At 47.0% G+C, this 14,412-nt stretch overlaps 1 protein-coding gene across 3 annotated transcripts in view; it reads right to left on the reverse strand.

Moving 5' to 3' along the window:
- The window catches only part of CCDC136 (coiled-coil domain containing 136), a 51,542-nt gene extending 49,370 nt beyond the window's left edge, over nt 1-2,172 (reverse strand). The window contains exon 1 of one of the 3 annotated variants that reach the window (XM_083461369.1): nt 1,985-2,170. In XM_083461369.1, coding sequence (XP_083317495.1) covers nt 1,985-2,126 — 142 coding nt within the window. In that variant the 5' untranslated portion in view covers nt 2,127-2,170. Of the gene's footprint in view, nt 1-1,984 lie in introns of all 3 variants that reach the window. The other 2 variants (XM_083461367.1, XM_083461368.1) reach the window with 2 other exon arrangements.
- Nucleotides 2,173-14,412: the final 12,240 nt, after the last annotated feature.

Below are 14,412 nucleotides of genomic sequence, written 5' to 3' on the forward strand. Positions count from 1 at the left end.
CCCCTGGACCAGAGCACGCCAGGCACTCCTGTCTTCCACTGCCTCCCAGTTTGGTCAAACTCATGCTGGTCTCTTCGAGAACACTGTCCCACCATCTCGTCCTCTGTCGTCCCCTTCTCCTTGTGCCCTCCATCTTTCCCAACATCAGGGTCTTTTCCAGGGAGTCTTCTCTTCTCATGAGGTGGCCAAAGTCTTGGAGCCTCAGCTTTAGGATCTGTCCTTCCAGTGAGCACTCAGGGCTGGTTTCCTTCAGAATGGAAAGGTTTGATCTTCTTGCAGTCCATGGGACTCTCAAGAGTCTCCTCCAGCACCAGAATTCAAAAGCATCCATTCTTATGCAATATTTTTCTTTACAGCATTGGACTTTCACTTCCAGGCATATCCGCAACTGAGCGTCCTTTCGGCTTTGGCCCAGCCGCTTCATCAGCTCTGAATCTACTTGTACTTGTCCTCCGCTCTTCCTCAGTAGCATGTTGGACGCCTTCCGACCTGAGGGGCTCATCTTCCAGCGTCATAACTTTTATATGCCTGTTGTCTTTGTCCATGGAGTTTTCTTGGCAGGGATACTGGAGTGGCTTGCCGGTTCCTGCTCCAGGTGGATCACGTTTGGTCAAAACTCTCCACTATGACCTGTCCGTCTTGGGTGGCCCTGCACGGGTTATTCAAGCCCCTTCGCCACGGCAAGGCAGTGATCCAGGACCTGTGTCCTATAGACTGTCTGACTGCAGTCCGGGACTATGTCTGCATTTGCCACTGTGTCCAGCAGGGGGCAACAGAGATCATGCGACAGCGGCTGGAGGCGGCAGACACACCTTTTCAGGGGTGCAAAACAAACTTAAAGAGCATTTCAGCTCTGAGTCTGCAGGAGACACAGAATCTGGGCCTACCCCAGGGGCAGGCAACCTATGGCCCAGGGGCTGGATGCGGCCCAATCGCCATCCCAATCCATCCCGCAGACGGTCCAGGAATCAGCGTGTTTTTACATGAGTAGAATGTGTCCTTTTATTTAAAATGCATCTCTGGGTTATTTGCGGGGCATAGGAAATCGTTCTTTCCCCCCCAAAAAATATAGTCTGGGCCCCCACATGGTCTGAGGGACGGTGGACCGGCCCACGGCTGAAAAAGGTTACTGACCCCTGGCCTACCCGATGCCCTTTTAAACGTGTTTTGAGAAGGTGTGTTCCTGGCTTGTCTTTTTTCTTATTTTTATTACAGTGTTACCTCGGGTTACAGACGCTTCAGGTTACAGACTCCGCTAACCCAGTAATAGTACTGCAGGTTAAGAACTTTGCTTCAGGATGAGAACAGAAATTGCGCGGTGGCGTGGCAGCAGTGGGAGGCCCCATTTGCTAAAGTGGTACTTCAGGATAAGAACAGTTTCAGGTTAAGAACAGACCTCCAGAATGAATTAAGTTCTTAACCCAAGGTAAAAGGTAAAGGGACCCCTGACCATTAGGTCCAGTCGTGGCCAACTCTGGAGTTGCGGCGCTTATCTCGCTTTACTGGCTGAGGGAGCCGGCGTACAGCTTCCGGGTCATGTGGCCAGCATGACTAAGCCGCTTCTGGCGAACCAGAACAGCGCACGGAAACGCCGTTTACCTTCCCGCTGGAGCGGTACCTATTTATCTACTTGCACTCTGACATGCTTTCGAACGGCTAAGTTGGCAGGAGCAGGGACCGAGCAACGGGAGCTCACCCCGTCACAGGGCTTCGAACCGCCGACCTTCTGATCGGCAAGTCCTAGGCTTTGTGGTTTAACCCACAGCGCCACCCGCTTCCCTTAACCCAAGGTACTTAATTATTTATTTTGTGGTTTTGGTTTTGCAATTTTACATATGAACCACCGTGAGATCTACAGGTATAGGGCAGTATACAAATTCAATTCATCACCATCGTCAGTGTCTATGACACCTCTCTCCAAACACAATCCCCTCTCTCTCTCCCTCCCTCTCTCTGACCTTCAAAGCACACCCCTCTTCCTTACTGTCTGGAGGCTGCTCCATTAGCGGATTTTCAGTTCCCGGGCCAAATCTGAGATGATTCAGAAGCTCTGGCACCCTGGTCCAGAAGGTCACATTCTGAACACCTTCCCCTGTTCTGCCGCACCCCAGCACAGGCAGCCTCATAGACAAGCTGGAGGCACACTTGCACAGAGCATCCTTCTCACCTGAGATGCCGCTCAGAGTTCTAGATTCTGCGTCTCCCTGGCAACGGACCACACAGCATCCCTGAGGGGAAGCGGGGTTTCTGCACGCCTCGCTGCCTCGGTAGCTGCAGAGAGGTCCAGCGTAACAAGGAATGGGCATAGTCGGAAATTCCTTTTCTTTGCTGATTTAAGCGGTGGATAACATTATGTCTTTGCCTTTATTCACACGTTCATTCTTCTTCTTTCTCTTTGTTTTTTCTTTCTTCTGTTCTTTTCCGTTCTTTTCTTTTTATATTTACAGTGAGGGTTTCTGGGGGTTTTCCTGTTGTTATTCTGTCTCTCACAGCTACAATAAAGCTACCATTAAAATTATGGACTGGTCATTTCTTCGTCAGAGGGCAAATGGGCAAATTTAGCACGGGATCAAATATTTGTATATTCTTTATAATCTTTATAACATAGTGAATGTTATTTTGTTCGTATTGCATGTGTTTTAAGAACCTGTTTGTCTAATAAACTCTTTTTTTAAAAAAAAGGGATGTGAAAAGGAGTACTTTGAATTGCAAAACAGAAAATTCAATAAAAATTATATACAGAGAGAGAGAGAGAACTCGCTCGTCGTTCTCTTGAAGAAGAAGAAGAAGAGGAGGAGGAGGAGGAGGAGTTTGGATTTGATATCCCACTTTATCACTACCTGAAGGAGTCTCAAAGTGGCTAACATTCTCCTTTTCCCTTCCTCTCCCACAACAAACACTCTGTGAGGTGAGTGGGGCTGAGAGACTTCAGAGAAGTGTGACTGGCCAAAGGTCACCCAGCAGCTGCAGGTGGAGGAGCGGAGACGCGAACCCGGTTCCCCAGATTACGAGACTACCGCTTTTAACCACTACAAGCACCTGCTGTTATTAAATGCTTAGCTTTGGGGCACACGATGGCTGGAAATCTACCCTTTCAGACTGATGGAGCAGCTCTAGGATGCTGGAAACGGGGGACCCTGCCAGGACTTCGGACCATGACACCCAATGGGGCTGGCAGACCCCCAACTGTGCCCCATTACAGTGGTACTTCGGGTTACATAACACTTCAGGTTACATATGCTTCAGGTTACAGACTCCGCTAACCCAGAAATAGTGTTTCAGGTTAAGAACTTTGCTTCAGGATAAGAACAGAAATCGTGTTCTGGCGGCGCGGCGACAGCAGGAGGCCCAATTTGCTAAAGTGGTGCTTCAGGTTAAGAACAGTTTCAGGTTAAGTACAGACCTCCAGAACGAATTAAGTTCTTAACCCGAGGTACCACTGTATAGGTTTGTGTTCTTCTCATGTATACTTCCAATTTCTCCTCCGGAGAAAGCCTGAGGTATCTGTTGAGAATCCCTTTTTCACGACTGGAGAAATACCAACGAAAGAACAATGGCAAGAGAAGTTGATGAACTATGCAGAACTGGCAAAAATGATAGACTAAGAGAAAAAGAAAACGGATACTTTGAAAAAGATCGGGAACCATCCATATTATTTTTGCAGAAGCAAAGAAAGTCAATAGACTTGATGGCAGGATTTAAATAAACATTCACATCATTAGCATTAGAAAATGTTTAGAAGATAGCAAAAGGTGATGGTGCACTTACTGTTATTTTTACATCTTTAGGTTTGATGTTATGTTATTAATAACTTTTTCTGTTAAGAGATAGCAAAATGGGTGAAAATAGAAACGAACCAGAATCAGAAGTTGGGGGAAGCCTTGGAGGGGAGGGAGGGAGAGAGGAATACCATATTTTTTGCTCTATAAGACTCACTTTTTCCCTCCTAAAAAGTAAGGGGAAATGTGTGTGCGTCTTATGGAGCGAATGCAGGCTGCGCAGCTATCCCAGAAGCCAGAACAGCAAGAGGGATTGCTGCTTTCACTGCGCAGCGATCCCTCTTGCTGTTCTAGCTTCTGAGATTCAGAATATTTTTTTTCTTGTTTTCCTCCTCCAAAAACTAGGTGCGTCTTGTGGTCTGGTGCGTCTTATAGAGCGAAAAATACGGTCTATTTGCTGAAGCAAAGAAAGTTAATAGACTTGATGGCGGGATTTAAATAAACATTCACATTATTAGCATTAGAAGACAGTGAAAGATGATGGTGTACTTACTGTTATTTTTACGTCGTTAGGTTTGATGTTATGTTATGTTATGAATAACTTTTTCTGTTAAGAGATAGCAAAGTGGGTGAAAAGATAAACGAACCAGAAGCGGAAGTTGGGGAAAGCCCTGGAGGGGAGGAATATATAGTGAATGTTAAGAAACTGAGATGTGTGTAATGAAAGAAAAAGAAAAATGAATAAAAATTTAAAAAGAGAGAGAGAATCAGGAAGAGTGGAATAAATGTAATGATTATTTAGTAAAATATGTTCAGTTAAACTAACTGAAAATAGCTTGCAGATATTTAATGGGCTTAGGATTTTATTTATGTTAAGTGATGAATTAATATGTTTAATTCCATAAGGTGAAGATCTAAGGATGTTAATGTTTAAGTTAAATTTCATAAAAATCGGGATTTGGAAAACGGTTAAGAGGACATGCAATGAAATCCAACCAAGGGGAAGCAAGGAAGTCACTTAACAAAGTTAATAACTGCAATTTTCAATAAGGCTATGATTTATGTTTGTTTGTCTTGTGTTTTTGTTTGTTTGTTTATAATATTGTAAAACTAATAAAAAAACCCTTTTTCTCTCGGAGATTGGGGTGGGCGCAACCGTAGATTCACACAGCTGGCAAGGGAGAAAACCAACCAGCGTCGCATCCAGGATCAGGCCCTGCCAGGGCGGAGAGCATCCCATTATCCAACGAGAGCAAGGGCAGTGGAGGAGAGTTTGGGGTAATCACTTTGTCCTTAATCCCTTCTCTATCCCCCACCCCTGGGTCAGGGGGCTGGACCGATCTTCCTTAAGCTGCTTTCCACCTGCTCATCCTTCCTGGGGAGGGGGCCGGCCTGCCTCCCTCTTGATGGGCAAGGAGGGCCCTGCCCTAGACGGCCCCCCGCCTCCATCTATGGGGACAAGATCCAGGAGTCTGGAAATGCCTGGGACTTTTTAGTGTAGACCAGATTCATAGAAAGGGAATCCCCAAGGGCCATCTAGTCCAACCATCAGCAGATTTTTTCTGCAGGGGGCCAGTCCACTGTCCCTCAGACCTTGTGGGGGGCCGGATTTTATATATATATATAACTGAAAAAAGAAAAATTACAAACATCAATTCAACATCCATATTCATTTTCTAACTTAAACCGATTACACAACTAAATTAAGATCTACCTAATTGCTCTAAACTTCTCTTTGCTGTATACAAATACAACACAGTTAGAAATTTCATATTAAAGCTTTTATATTATAAATAATATTTCAAATTCCCCTATACCCCCCCCCGTTCCCCTTCACCCAGGTGCGATCTTATTTTATTTTTACTGCTTCCGTCTTGTTGTATTGTTGTAATTTAATCATTGTTCAGCTGATTCTTTTATTATTTCCTTGCTTACCCCTGAACGTTTTACACGCCAGACTATATTTTTTTGGGGGGGGTGAGGGGGAAATGAACAAATTCCTTTGCCCCACAAATAACCCAGAGATGCATTTGAAATAAAAGGACACATTCTGCTCATGTAAAAACACGCTGATTCCCAGACCATCCGTGGGCCGGACTGAGAAGGTGATTGAGCCGGATCCGGCCCCAGGGCTTTAGGTTGCCTACGCATGGTGTAGAGCAGGCATGTCCAAAGTCCGTTTCGGGGGCCTAATCTGGCCCGCCGGTCAGTTTAATCCAGCCCCTGTGGCAGTTGTTTATTTTCTGAGGTAAAATCCTAAAAAAAAAACCTCAAGAAATTCAATCCTATAAAAAAAGTCAACAAATTTGGTCGGCCCTCAAATCTGGCCCTCCTTGAAAAAGGTTCGGACACCGCTGAGGAAAGGAGAGTAAAAAGGCAACAGGATGGGGGCTTATAAAATTATGCCTGCATGGAAAAAGTTGAGATTCCTGCATTGCGGAGGGTTGGACTAGATGGCCCTTGGGGTTCCCTTTCTATGATTCTGTGACTAGATGGTTCATTGGCTGATGGGTTCTTCCTATGTTCTTAAGAACTGCCTTCTGGAGGGATTCTGGCAAAAGGAAAATTGGTAACCAAACAATTTAACCCCTGTGTTGCAAACAATGGTCAGTAATACCCACGGGAACATGATGACCAAATACAATGATGCGATATCAATATACAGTGGTACTTCGGGTTACGTACTTAATTCATTCCGGAGGTCCGTTCTTAACCTGAAACTGTTCTTAACCTGAAGCACCACTTCAGCTAATGGGGCCTCCTGCTGCCACCGCGCTGCCGGAGCACAATTTCTGTTCTCATCCTGAAGCAAAGTTCTTAACCTGAAGCACTATTTGTGGTTTAGCGGAGTATGTAACCTGAAGCATATGTAACCTGAAGCATATGTAACCCGAGGTACCACTGTACACTCTTTATATAATATGAAATTTATGAAATCTCATAAACAGAAAACTTATGAATCTCTGAAACTCACAAAATATGCACTCTTAATGGATTCTCTTGAAAACATAAAACCAAATAAAGATAAGTCAAAGGTTCATAAGTTTTCTGTTTATGTGATTTCATATATTTCATATTATATAAAAAGTGTATATTGATAGCATATCAAAAGGAAAATTGGATCTGGGCAATTGGTTGCCCGTCAGGTTGGTAAAGGTAAAGGGACCCCTGACCATTAGGTCCAGTTGCGAATGACTCTGGGGTTGCGGTGCTCATCTCGCTTTACTGGCTGAGGGAGCCAGCGTACAGCTTCCGGGTCATGTGGCCAGCAGGACTAAGCCGCTTCTGGTGAACCAGAGCAGTGCACGGAAACGCTGTTTACCTTCCTGCTGGAGTGGTACCTATTTATCTACTTGCACTTTGACGTGCTTCCGAACTGTTAGGTTGGCAGGACCTGGGACTGAGCAACGGGAGCTCACCCCGTCGCGGGGATTCGAACCACCAACCTTTCGATCAGCAAGTCCTAGGCTCTGTGGTTTAGACCACAGCGCCACCCACATCCCCTTTCCGCTGACTTAAAAAGGTAAAGGGACCCCTGACCGTTAGGTCCAGTCGAGGATGACTCTGGGGTTGCGGCGCTCATCTCACTTCACTGGCCGAGGGAGCCGGCGTACAGCTTCCGGGTCATGTGGCCAGCATGACTAAGCCGCTTCTGAAGAACCGGAGCAGCGCACGGAAACGCCATTTACATTCCCGCCGGAGCAGTACCTATTTATCCACTTGCACTTTGATGTGCTTTCGAACTGCTAGGTGGGCAGGTGCAGGGACCGAGCAACGGGAGCTCACCCTGTCGCAGGGATTCGAACCGCCGACCTTCTGATCGGCAAGTCGTAGGCTCTGTGGTTTAACCCACAGCGCCACCCGCGTCCCTATACCCATCAAGTATACGTCTCCTTAAAAAAATGGCACCCCTCGAATAATCCTGTCTTTTCTCAGGCACTCGAAGAAGGCCAGAAGGAACCCCACAGCTTGCTTAACACACACAAGCACACATAATGTTGGTTGTGAAAGAGGACTCTGGCACCATTTGCAGTGCCCCTGACCTCCTTACCCACTGGTGGGAAGCCGCCCAAGGATCGGAAATGGGATTGACCCAATTGGATTACGGGGCCAATGTTTCCTCCCTGGACATCCTACCTCATGCAGCTTCTCTGGGGCTTCCTGCCACCGTGTGCCCCTTTCTCAGGGGCACAGAAATGGGGGCACCTTCGCCAGCTGGCAGCTGGCAGCTCCCTCAACCTGCCTTTGTCCCCCAAGGTGCTCCCAGACTCTCGTACGGGATGGAGATTGTAGGTTTGCCCAGTTAGAGGGGATAAAACAGGCTCTGTCTCAGAGAGACAGCAAATCCATTTCAAAGAAAGAAAGAAAGAAAGAAAGAAAGAAAGAAAGAAAGAAAGAAAGAGAGTGAGTGTGTGTGTTTTTGGAATTCGGGAAGGGATGGAGAAATGCAATGAAGGGTGTGTGGGAACAAACGATTAACAGAAAGGTGTGTAAACCAAATTGGAATGAACGCTCTGTAAATAGGCTTCCTGGAGCAGCCAAGAAATAACATACCCTCTAACATTTCTCTGATGGAAATAGGGACGTCTTATATTACAGCCAAACCTCAGTTCTAGAACTCCTCCGTTTTGGAACGTTTCAGCTCCCAAACACTGAAAACCTGGAAGTAAATGTTCTGGTTCTCGAACGTTTTTCAGAACTCAAACGGCTTCCGAAGCGTGTTTCTCTTTTTCCTCCATTGAAATTTCTGACAGCCCTTTGATTTTCGGCTTTCAAATGCTTCAGAAGTCGAACGGTCTTCCAGAACGGATTACGTTCGAAAACCGAGGTTCTACTGTATTACAGTGGACGCTCGGGTTGCAAACAAGTTCTGGTACTTCCAGGTTCAGCGCAGTGCGCAACCCAAAATTGCGCAACCAGAAGCGTCTGTAACCTGAGGTATGACTGTATTATTATTATTATTATTATTATTATTATTATTATTATTATTATTACCCTGCCCATTTGACTGGGTTGCCCCAGCCACTCTGGGTGGCTTCCAACATATATAAAAACATAATAAAGTATTAAACATTTTTTAAAAACCCTTCCCTATCCAGGGCTGCCTTCAGATGTCCTCTAAAGCAGTGTTTTTCAACCTTTTTTGGGCAAAGGCACACTTGTTTCATGAAAAAAATGACGAGGCACACCACCATTAGAAAATGTTAAAAAATTTAACTCTGTGCCTATATTGACTATATATAAAGTAATTCTCTTGAATAGGAATCAAATAAACACAAATCAAATAAACACAAACACTTAACATCAGTGGTGGGATTCAAAAATTTTAGTAACCAGTTCCGACATTCAAGCATGGTTTAATATTTTTTTCTTTAATGGCAAACAAAAACGTTGTGGACTGTTCTCTGCTCAGCGGGGATCGATCCGCTGATCCCCGCTGAGCCGGCGGATGACAGAGCCCCGCTGCTTTCTATGGGGAATGGGATGAGTGCGGACCACCTGTCCGCTCTCATCCAATCCCATCCGATCTGATCCCCACCCAGGACGGATGGAAAATAGGGTGGACACAGTCCGGCGCCCGCCTAGTGGGCGAAAATGTGACATTATTTTTTTAAAAAATCTTTCGAATTTTTCAATTTTTCCCGCGGCACACCAGGCAACATCTCGCGGCACACTAGTGTGCCACGGAACAGTGGTTGGGAAACACTGCTCTAAAGGTTGTATAGTTGCTTATCTCCTTGACTCGGGGATCACATAACTCCATCCCCTCCAACATTTCTCCGATGGAAATAGGGACCTCCGTGGAAAAGTGGAGCATTCTGGGATAAAATCAGAAACCGGGATGGCTTCTGTAAGTCCCGGACTGTCCCTGGAAAATAGGGTCTGAAATTATCCTGCGGAACTCACCGCCCCAAGGCTGAAGAGTGGGCAGCAGATTGCTGGGTGGGTGCAGCTGGCCACAGCGGGCAGGTTTTGCTGGCCCCCAGAAACCCCAAGCAGGATATGGGCACAAGATCCTGGCTGAAAATTTGCCCACTTTATCTTCCACAGCCACGAACATTTTTCTCTATCTCTGCATGTTCCTTGTCCACGACCTACATTCAGTTCCCAACTATGCGAACAAATCGCTGGAGGAAGTTTTTGGCAGAAAGGCAACCACGGCGTCTGGTACGCAGTAGAAATTTCCTGCAGGATCCTGGGCTTACAGGTGTTCGCGCTGCGTATTATGGCTCCCCCGGGGGAGCGAGAGAGGCAGGTAGACCTGGAGAGCTGAGCACTACTTGGCCCTTGTTTGACACCTGATTCCCCATGCCAGTCTGATGCCTGTTTATATCCCCTTTGGCATTCAAAAGAACATGAGAAGGTAAAGCTAAAGGACTCCTGGACAGTTAAGTCCAGTCAAAGGTGACAATGGGGTTGCGGTGCTCATCTCGCTTTCAGGCTGCAGTAGTGGCATACATGTTGTTGTTGTTAAGTCGTTTAGCCGTGTCCGACTCTTCGTGACCCCCTGGACCAGAGCACGCCAGGCACTCCTGTCTTCCACTCCAACTCATGCTGGTGGCTTCGAGAACACTGTCCCACCATCTCGTCCTCCATTGTCCCCTTCTCCTTGTGCCCTCCATCTTTCCCAACATCAGGGTCTTTTCCAGGGAGTCTTCTCTTCTCATGAGGTGGCCAGAGTCTTGGAGCCTCAGCTTCAGGATCTGTCCTTCCAGTGAGCACTCAGGGCTGATTTCCTTCAGAATGGAGAGGTTTGATCTTCTTGCAGTCCACGGGACTCTCAAGAGTCTCCTCCAGCACCAGAATTCAAAAGCATCCATTCTTCGGCGACCAGCCTTCTTGATGGTCCAGCTCTCACTTCCATACATCACTACTGGGAAAACCATAGCTTTAACTATACAGACCTTTGTCGGCATGGTGACGTCTCTGCTTTTTAAGATGCTGTCTAAGTTTGTCATTGCTTTTCTCCCAAGTGGCATACAGAAGTAACCTTTTTTGACACCTGGGAATTTCTGTCTGAATTATCCCCAACAAAAAGAACTCTAGGTGTTGTTGTTGGTTTTTTTTGGGGGGGGGGGAGTACTTTTAAACATTTTTTCCAATTCCTTATGGATTACTTCCTGATACTCTTTTACCCTTTTAAAAGTCCACTACATTTTAAAGGGCCTTCATATGCCAGCTGTCCTCGCTGAAGATTACCTTTGCCATCCATTTATTTGTAGGTTGCCTTTCCCTGGTTAAAGCCATGCTGGAGGCCACTTAGAGCATAAAAATCATTGGAAAGGTTTAAAAAAAGGTAAAGGACCCCTGGATGGTTAAGTCCAGTCAAAGGTGACTATGGGGTTGCAGCACTCATCTTGCTTTCAGGCCGAGGGAGCCGGCGTTTGTCCACAGGCAGTTTTCCTGGTCATGTGTCTAGCAGGACTAAACCACTTCTGGCGCAACAGGACACTGTGATGGAAACCAGAGCACACGGAAACACCATTTACCTTCCTGCCGAAGCAGTACCTATTTATCTACTTGCACTTTGACGTGTTTTTGAACTGCTAGGTTGGCAGGAGCAGGGACCGAGCAACGGAAGCTCACCCCGTCGCGGGGATTCGAACCGCCGACCTTCTGATCGGCAAATCCTAGGCTCTCTGGTTTAACCCACAGCACCACCCGTGTCCCTATCCTGCAAGGTAAAGGTAAAGGGACCCCTGACCATTAGGTCCAGTCGTGGCCGACTCTGGGGTTGCGGCGCTCATCTCGCTTTATTGGCCGAGGGAGCCGGCGTACAGCTTCCGGGTCATGTGGCCAGCATGACTAAGCCGCTTCTGGCGAACCAGAGCAGCGCACGGAAACGCCGTTAACCTTCCCGCCGGAGTGGTACCTATTTATCTACTTGCACTTTGATGTGCTTTCGAACTACTAAGTTGGCAGGAGCAGGGACCGAGCAACGGGAGCTCACCCCGTCACGGGGATTCGAACCACTGACCTTCTGATCAGCAAGTCCTAGGCTCTCTGGTTAAACCCGCAGCGCCACCTGTGTCCCTATCCTGCGAGGTAGGCTGGTGTTATTATCCCCGCATAGCAGGTGGTTTGCTGGTGTTGGGAGAAAACAACCACCTTGTGAGTTCCATAGCAGAGGAACAACTCAAAGTGGTTCTGTATCCAAGGGCTGCAGTTCTGCAGGCTGTTTAAATAGAGTTGCTATATCTCCAAAGTGAAAATCAGGACAGAGTTGTTGACCTCCCGCCGCCCCCAAGTTGTTGAGCTTCTGTTATTTATTTCTTTATTTGGGAACCAGAGTTGTTGAGCTTCCATATCCCTAACTGCCCGATGTGGACAGTTCTCCTCCTGCTCTAAAATTATATCTCAACCCTTTTCCAAACATCTTACTTCAGCCCACATAAGCTGAAAAAGTTACCTGGGGCTCGTCCGGGATTTGAACCCGGGACCTCTCGCACCCTAAGCGAGAATCATACCCCTAGACCAACGAGCCAGCTGTCGCTGTGGCCTGCCAGATGTTGCCATTTGAAAAGACGAAGCACGGCAAGCCGAGAAACCACAAAGCATCCTATATTTACTTGTGTGAGGTTTGGAAACCATATCCCTGCAAAAAAGGGATAGTGAGAGGATTAAGACCTGATGGCCTGTTTGCTGAGACTTCTTCTGGAGGAAGACTAGACCACCCTGGGCTATTTAATGAGCATCTGTTCCGATTTGCTAAAGCCCACCCCAAAACAGAGACAGTCTGACTGTGAAATATACTCGGAGTTGAGTGTGGATTTCATGCTCTTTATTCAGCTCATAGTGGTGAGGAGGAATGGGAGTTCCCCCGAAATGTCTGCTTTATATACATTATTTACACAATGGGCCCCACATGATTGGCTAATTCCGGGATTCTCCTGTAGGCCAATCAGGTTGTGGATTCCCTTCCACCTGGAGCTGGATTGGGTGGCTCCTGTGGACCAATCAGACTGCTGCATTCTGGACCCTATTGTTCTCAGACCAATCAGACTGCTGCATTCTGAATTCTATTGTTCTAGGACCAATCAGACTGCTGCCTTTTGGATCCTATTCAACTCAGTACATAACACCCTGGAAGCCAATCTTTTCTAAAAGTCAAAATTTGCTAAACACACTTCATGCGTCGCATGGTTAACCTGTGGAACTCCCTCCCACAGTAGGCAGTGAGGGCTACCAACCTTCAAAAGACAAATTAATGGAGGAGGAGAGCATCTGCGAGCTTTTTTTTTTTTTTAGGAACATCTCCCCCCAAAATTACATTTTTCTTTGATTTTTTTTAAGCCTCCCCCCCCCAAATAAATCGCTCTACTTACAATATGTCCAGGTTTTCCCAACCGACATCCACACAGCAAAATGCCAGGCTGCTCCCCTCGTTTTAATGCAGTTTAATGAAAGGCTCGTGATTCATAGACTCCTAGAACTATAGAGCTGGAAGGAACCCAAAGGTCATCTACTCCAACCCCCGGCAGTGCAGGAATCACAGCTAATAATGGTTCCAGAAAAAAGCATCGTTGGACTGGTGTAGCATCCAGACCAGAATTGCCCACTCCAGTCTGTTAACGGAGAAATCTGAGGGCTCCCTTGGACAAAAAAAAACAACAAGGACACCAGCCAGGAATAACAGAGCAAAACAGCAGTCAGTAGGCTTGGTCTTTATTGGGGGACAGGGAGCGGGTTGGTGTGGGGGACTCCCTGGTCTTGAATGGGGTAACTGTGCCCCTGAAGGACCAGGTGCGCAGCCTGGGAGTCATTTTGGACTCACAGCTGTCCATGGAGGCACAGGTCAACTCTGTGTCCAGGGCGGCTGTTTACCAGCTCCATCTGGTACGCAGGATGAGACCCTATCTGCCCGCAGACTGTCTCGCCAGAGTGGTGCATGCTCTGGTTATCTCACGCTTGGACTACTGCAATGCACTCTACGTGGGGCTACCTTTGAAAGTGACCCGGAAACTGCAATTAATCCAGAATGCGGCAGCTAGACTGGTGACTGGGAGTGGCCGCCGGGACCACATAACACTGGTCCTGAGAGATCTGCATTGGCTCCCAGTATGTTTCCGAGCATGATTCAAAGTGTTGGTGCTGACCTTTAAAGCCCTAAACGGCCTCAGTCCTGTATACCTGAAGGAGCGTCTCCACCCCCATCGTTCAGCCCAGACACTGAGGTCCAGCGCCGAGGGCCTTCTGGTGGTTTCCTCATTGCAAGACGTGAGACTACAGGGAACCAGACAGAGGGCCTTCTCGGTAGTGGCGCCCACCCTGCGGAACGCCCTCCCATCAGATGTCAAAGAGATAAATAATTACCTGACATTCAGAAGACATCTTAAAGCAGCCCTGTTCAGGGAAGTTTTTAATATGTAGCGCTGTACTGTTTTTAACACTGATTGGGAGCCGCCCAGAGTGGCTGGGGAAACTCAGCCAGATGGGCGGGGTATAAATAATAAATTATTATTATTATTATTATTATTTATTGAAGACTGTCGCCACAGGACTCCCACCTGCCACCAAGTGGAACAAGATGGAAGCCCCGAACAAAAGAAGAGCCCAACTTTTATTACGGTAGTTGCTAATCCCCCGAACTACACCCCTAAGACTACATCACAACTACATCACAAAAAAGGTTGAGGGAGGAGTTGTGGAGGTAACCTGAGTATCTTGTCTCCTGGCTGGTCCCTCCTTTCCC

The sequence above is a fragment of the Podarcis liolepis genome, assembly GCF_965112155.1.
Source record: "Podarcis liolepis genome assembly, chromosome: 10".
Classification (NCBI taxonomy): Eukaryota; Metazoa; Chordata; class Lepidosauria; order Squamata; family Lacertidae; genus Podarcis; species Podarcis liolepis.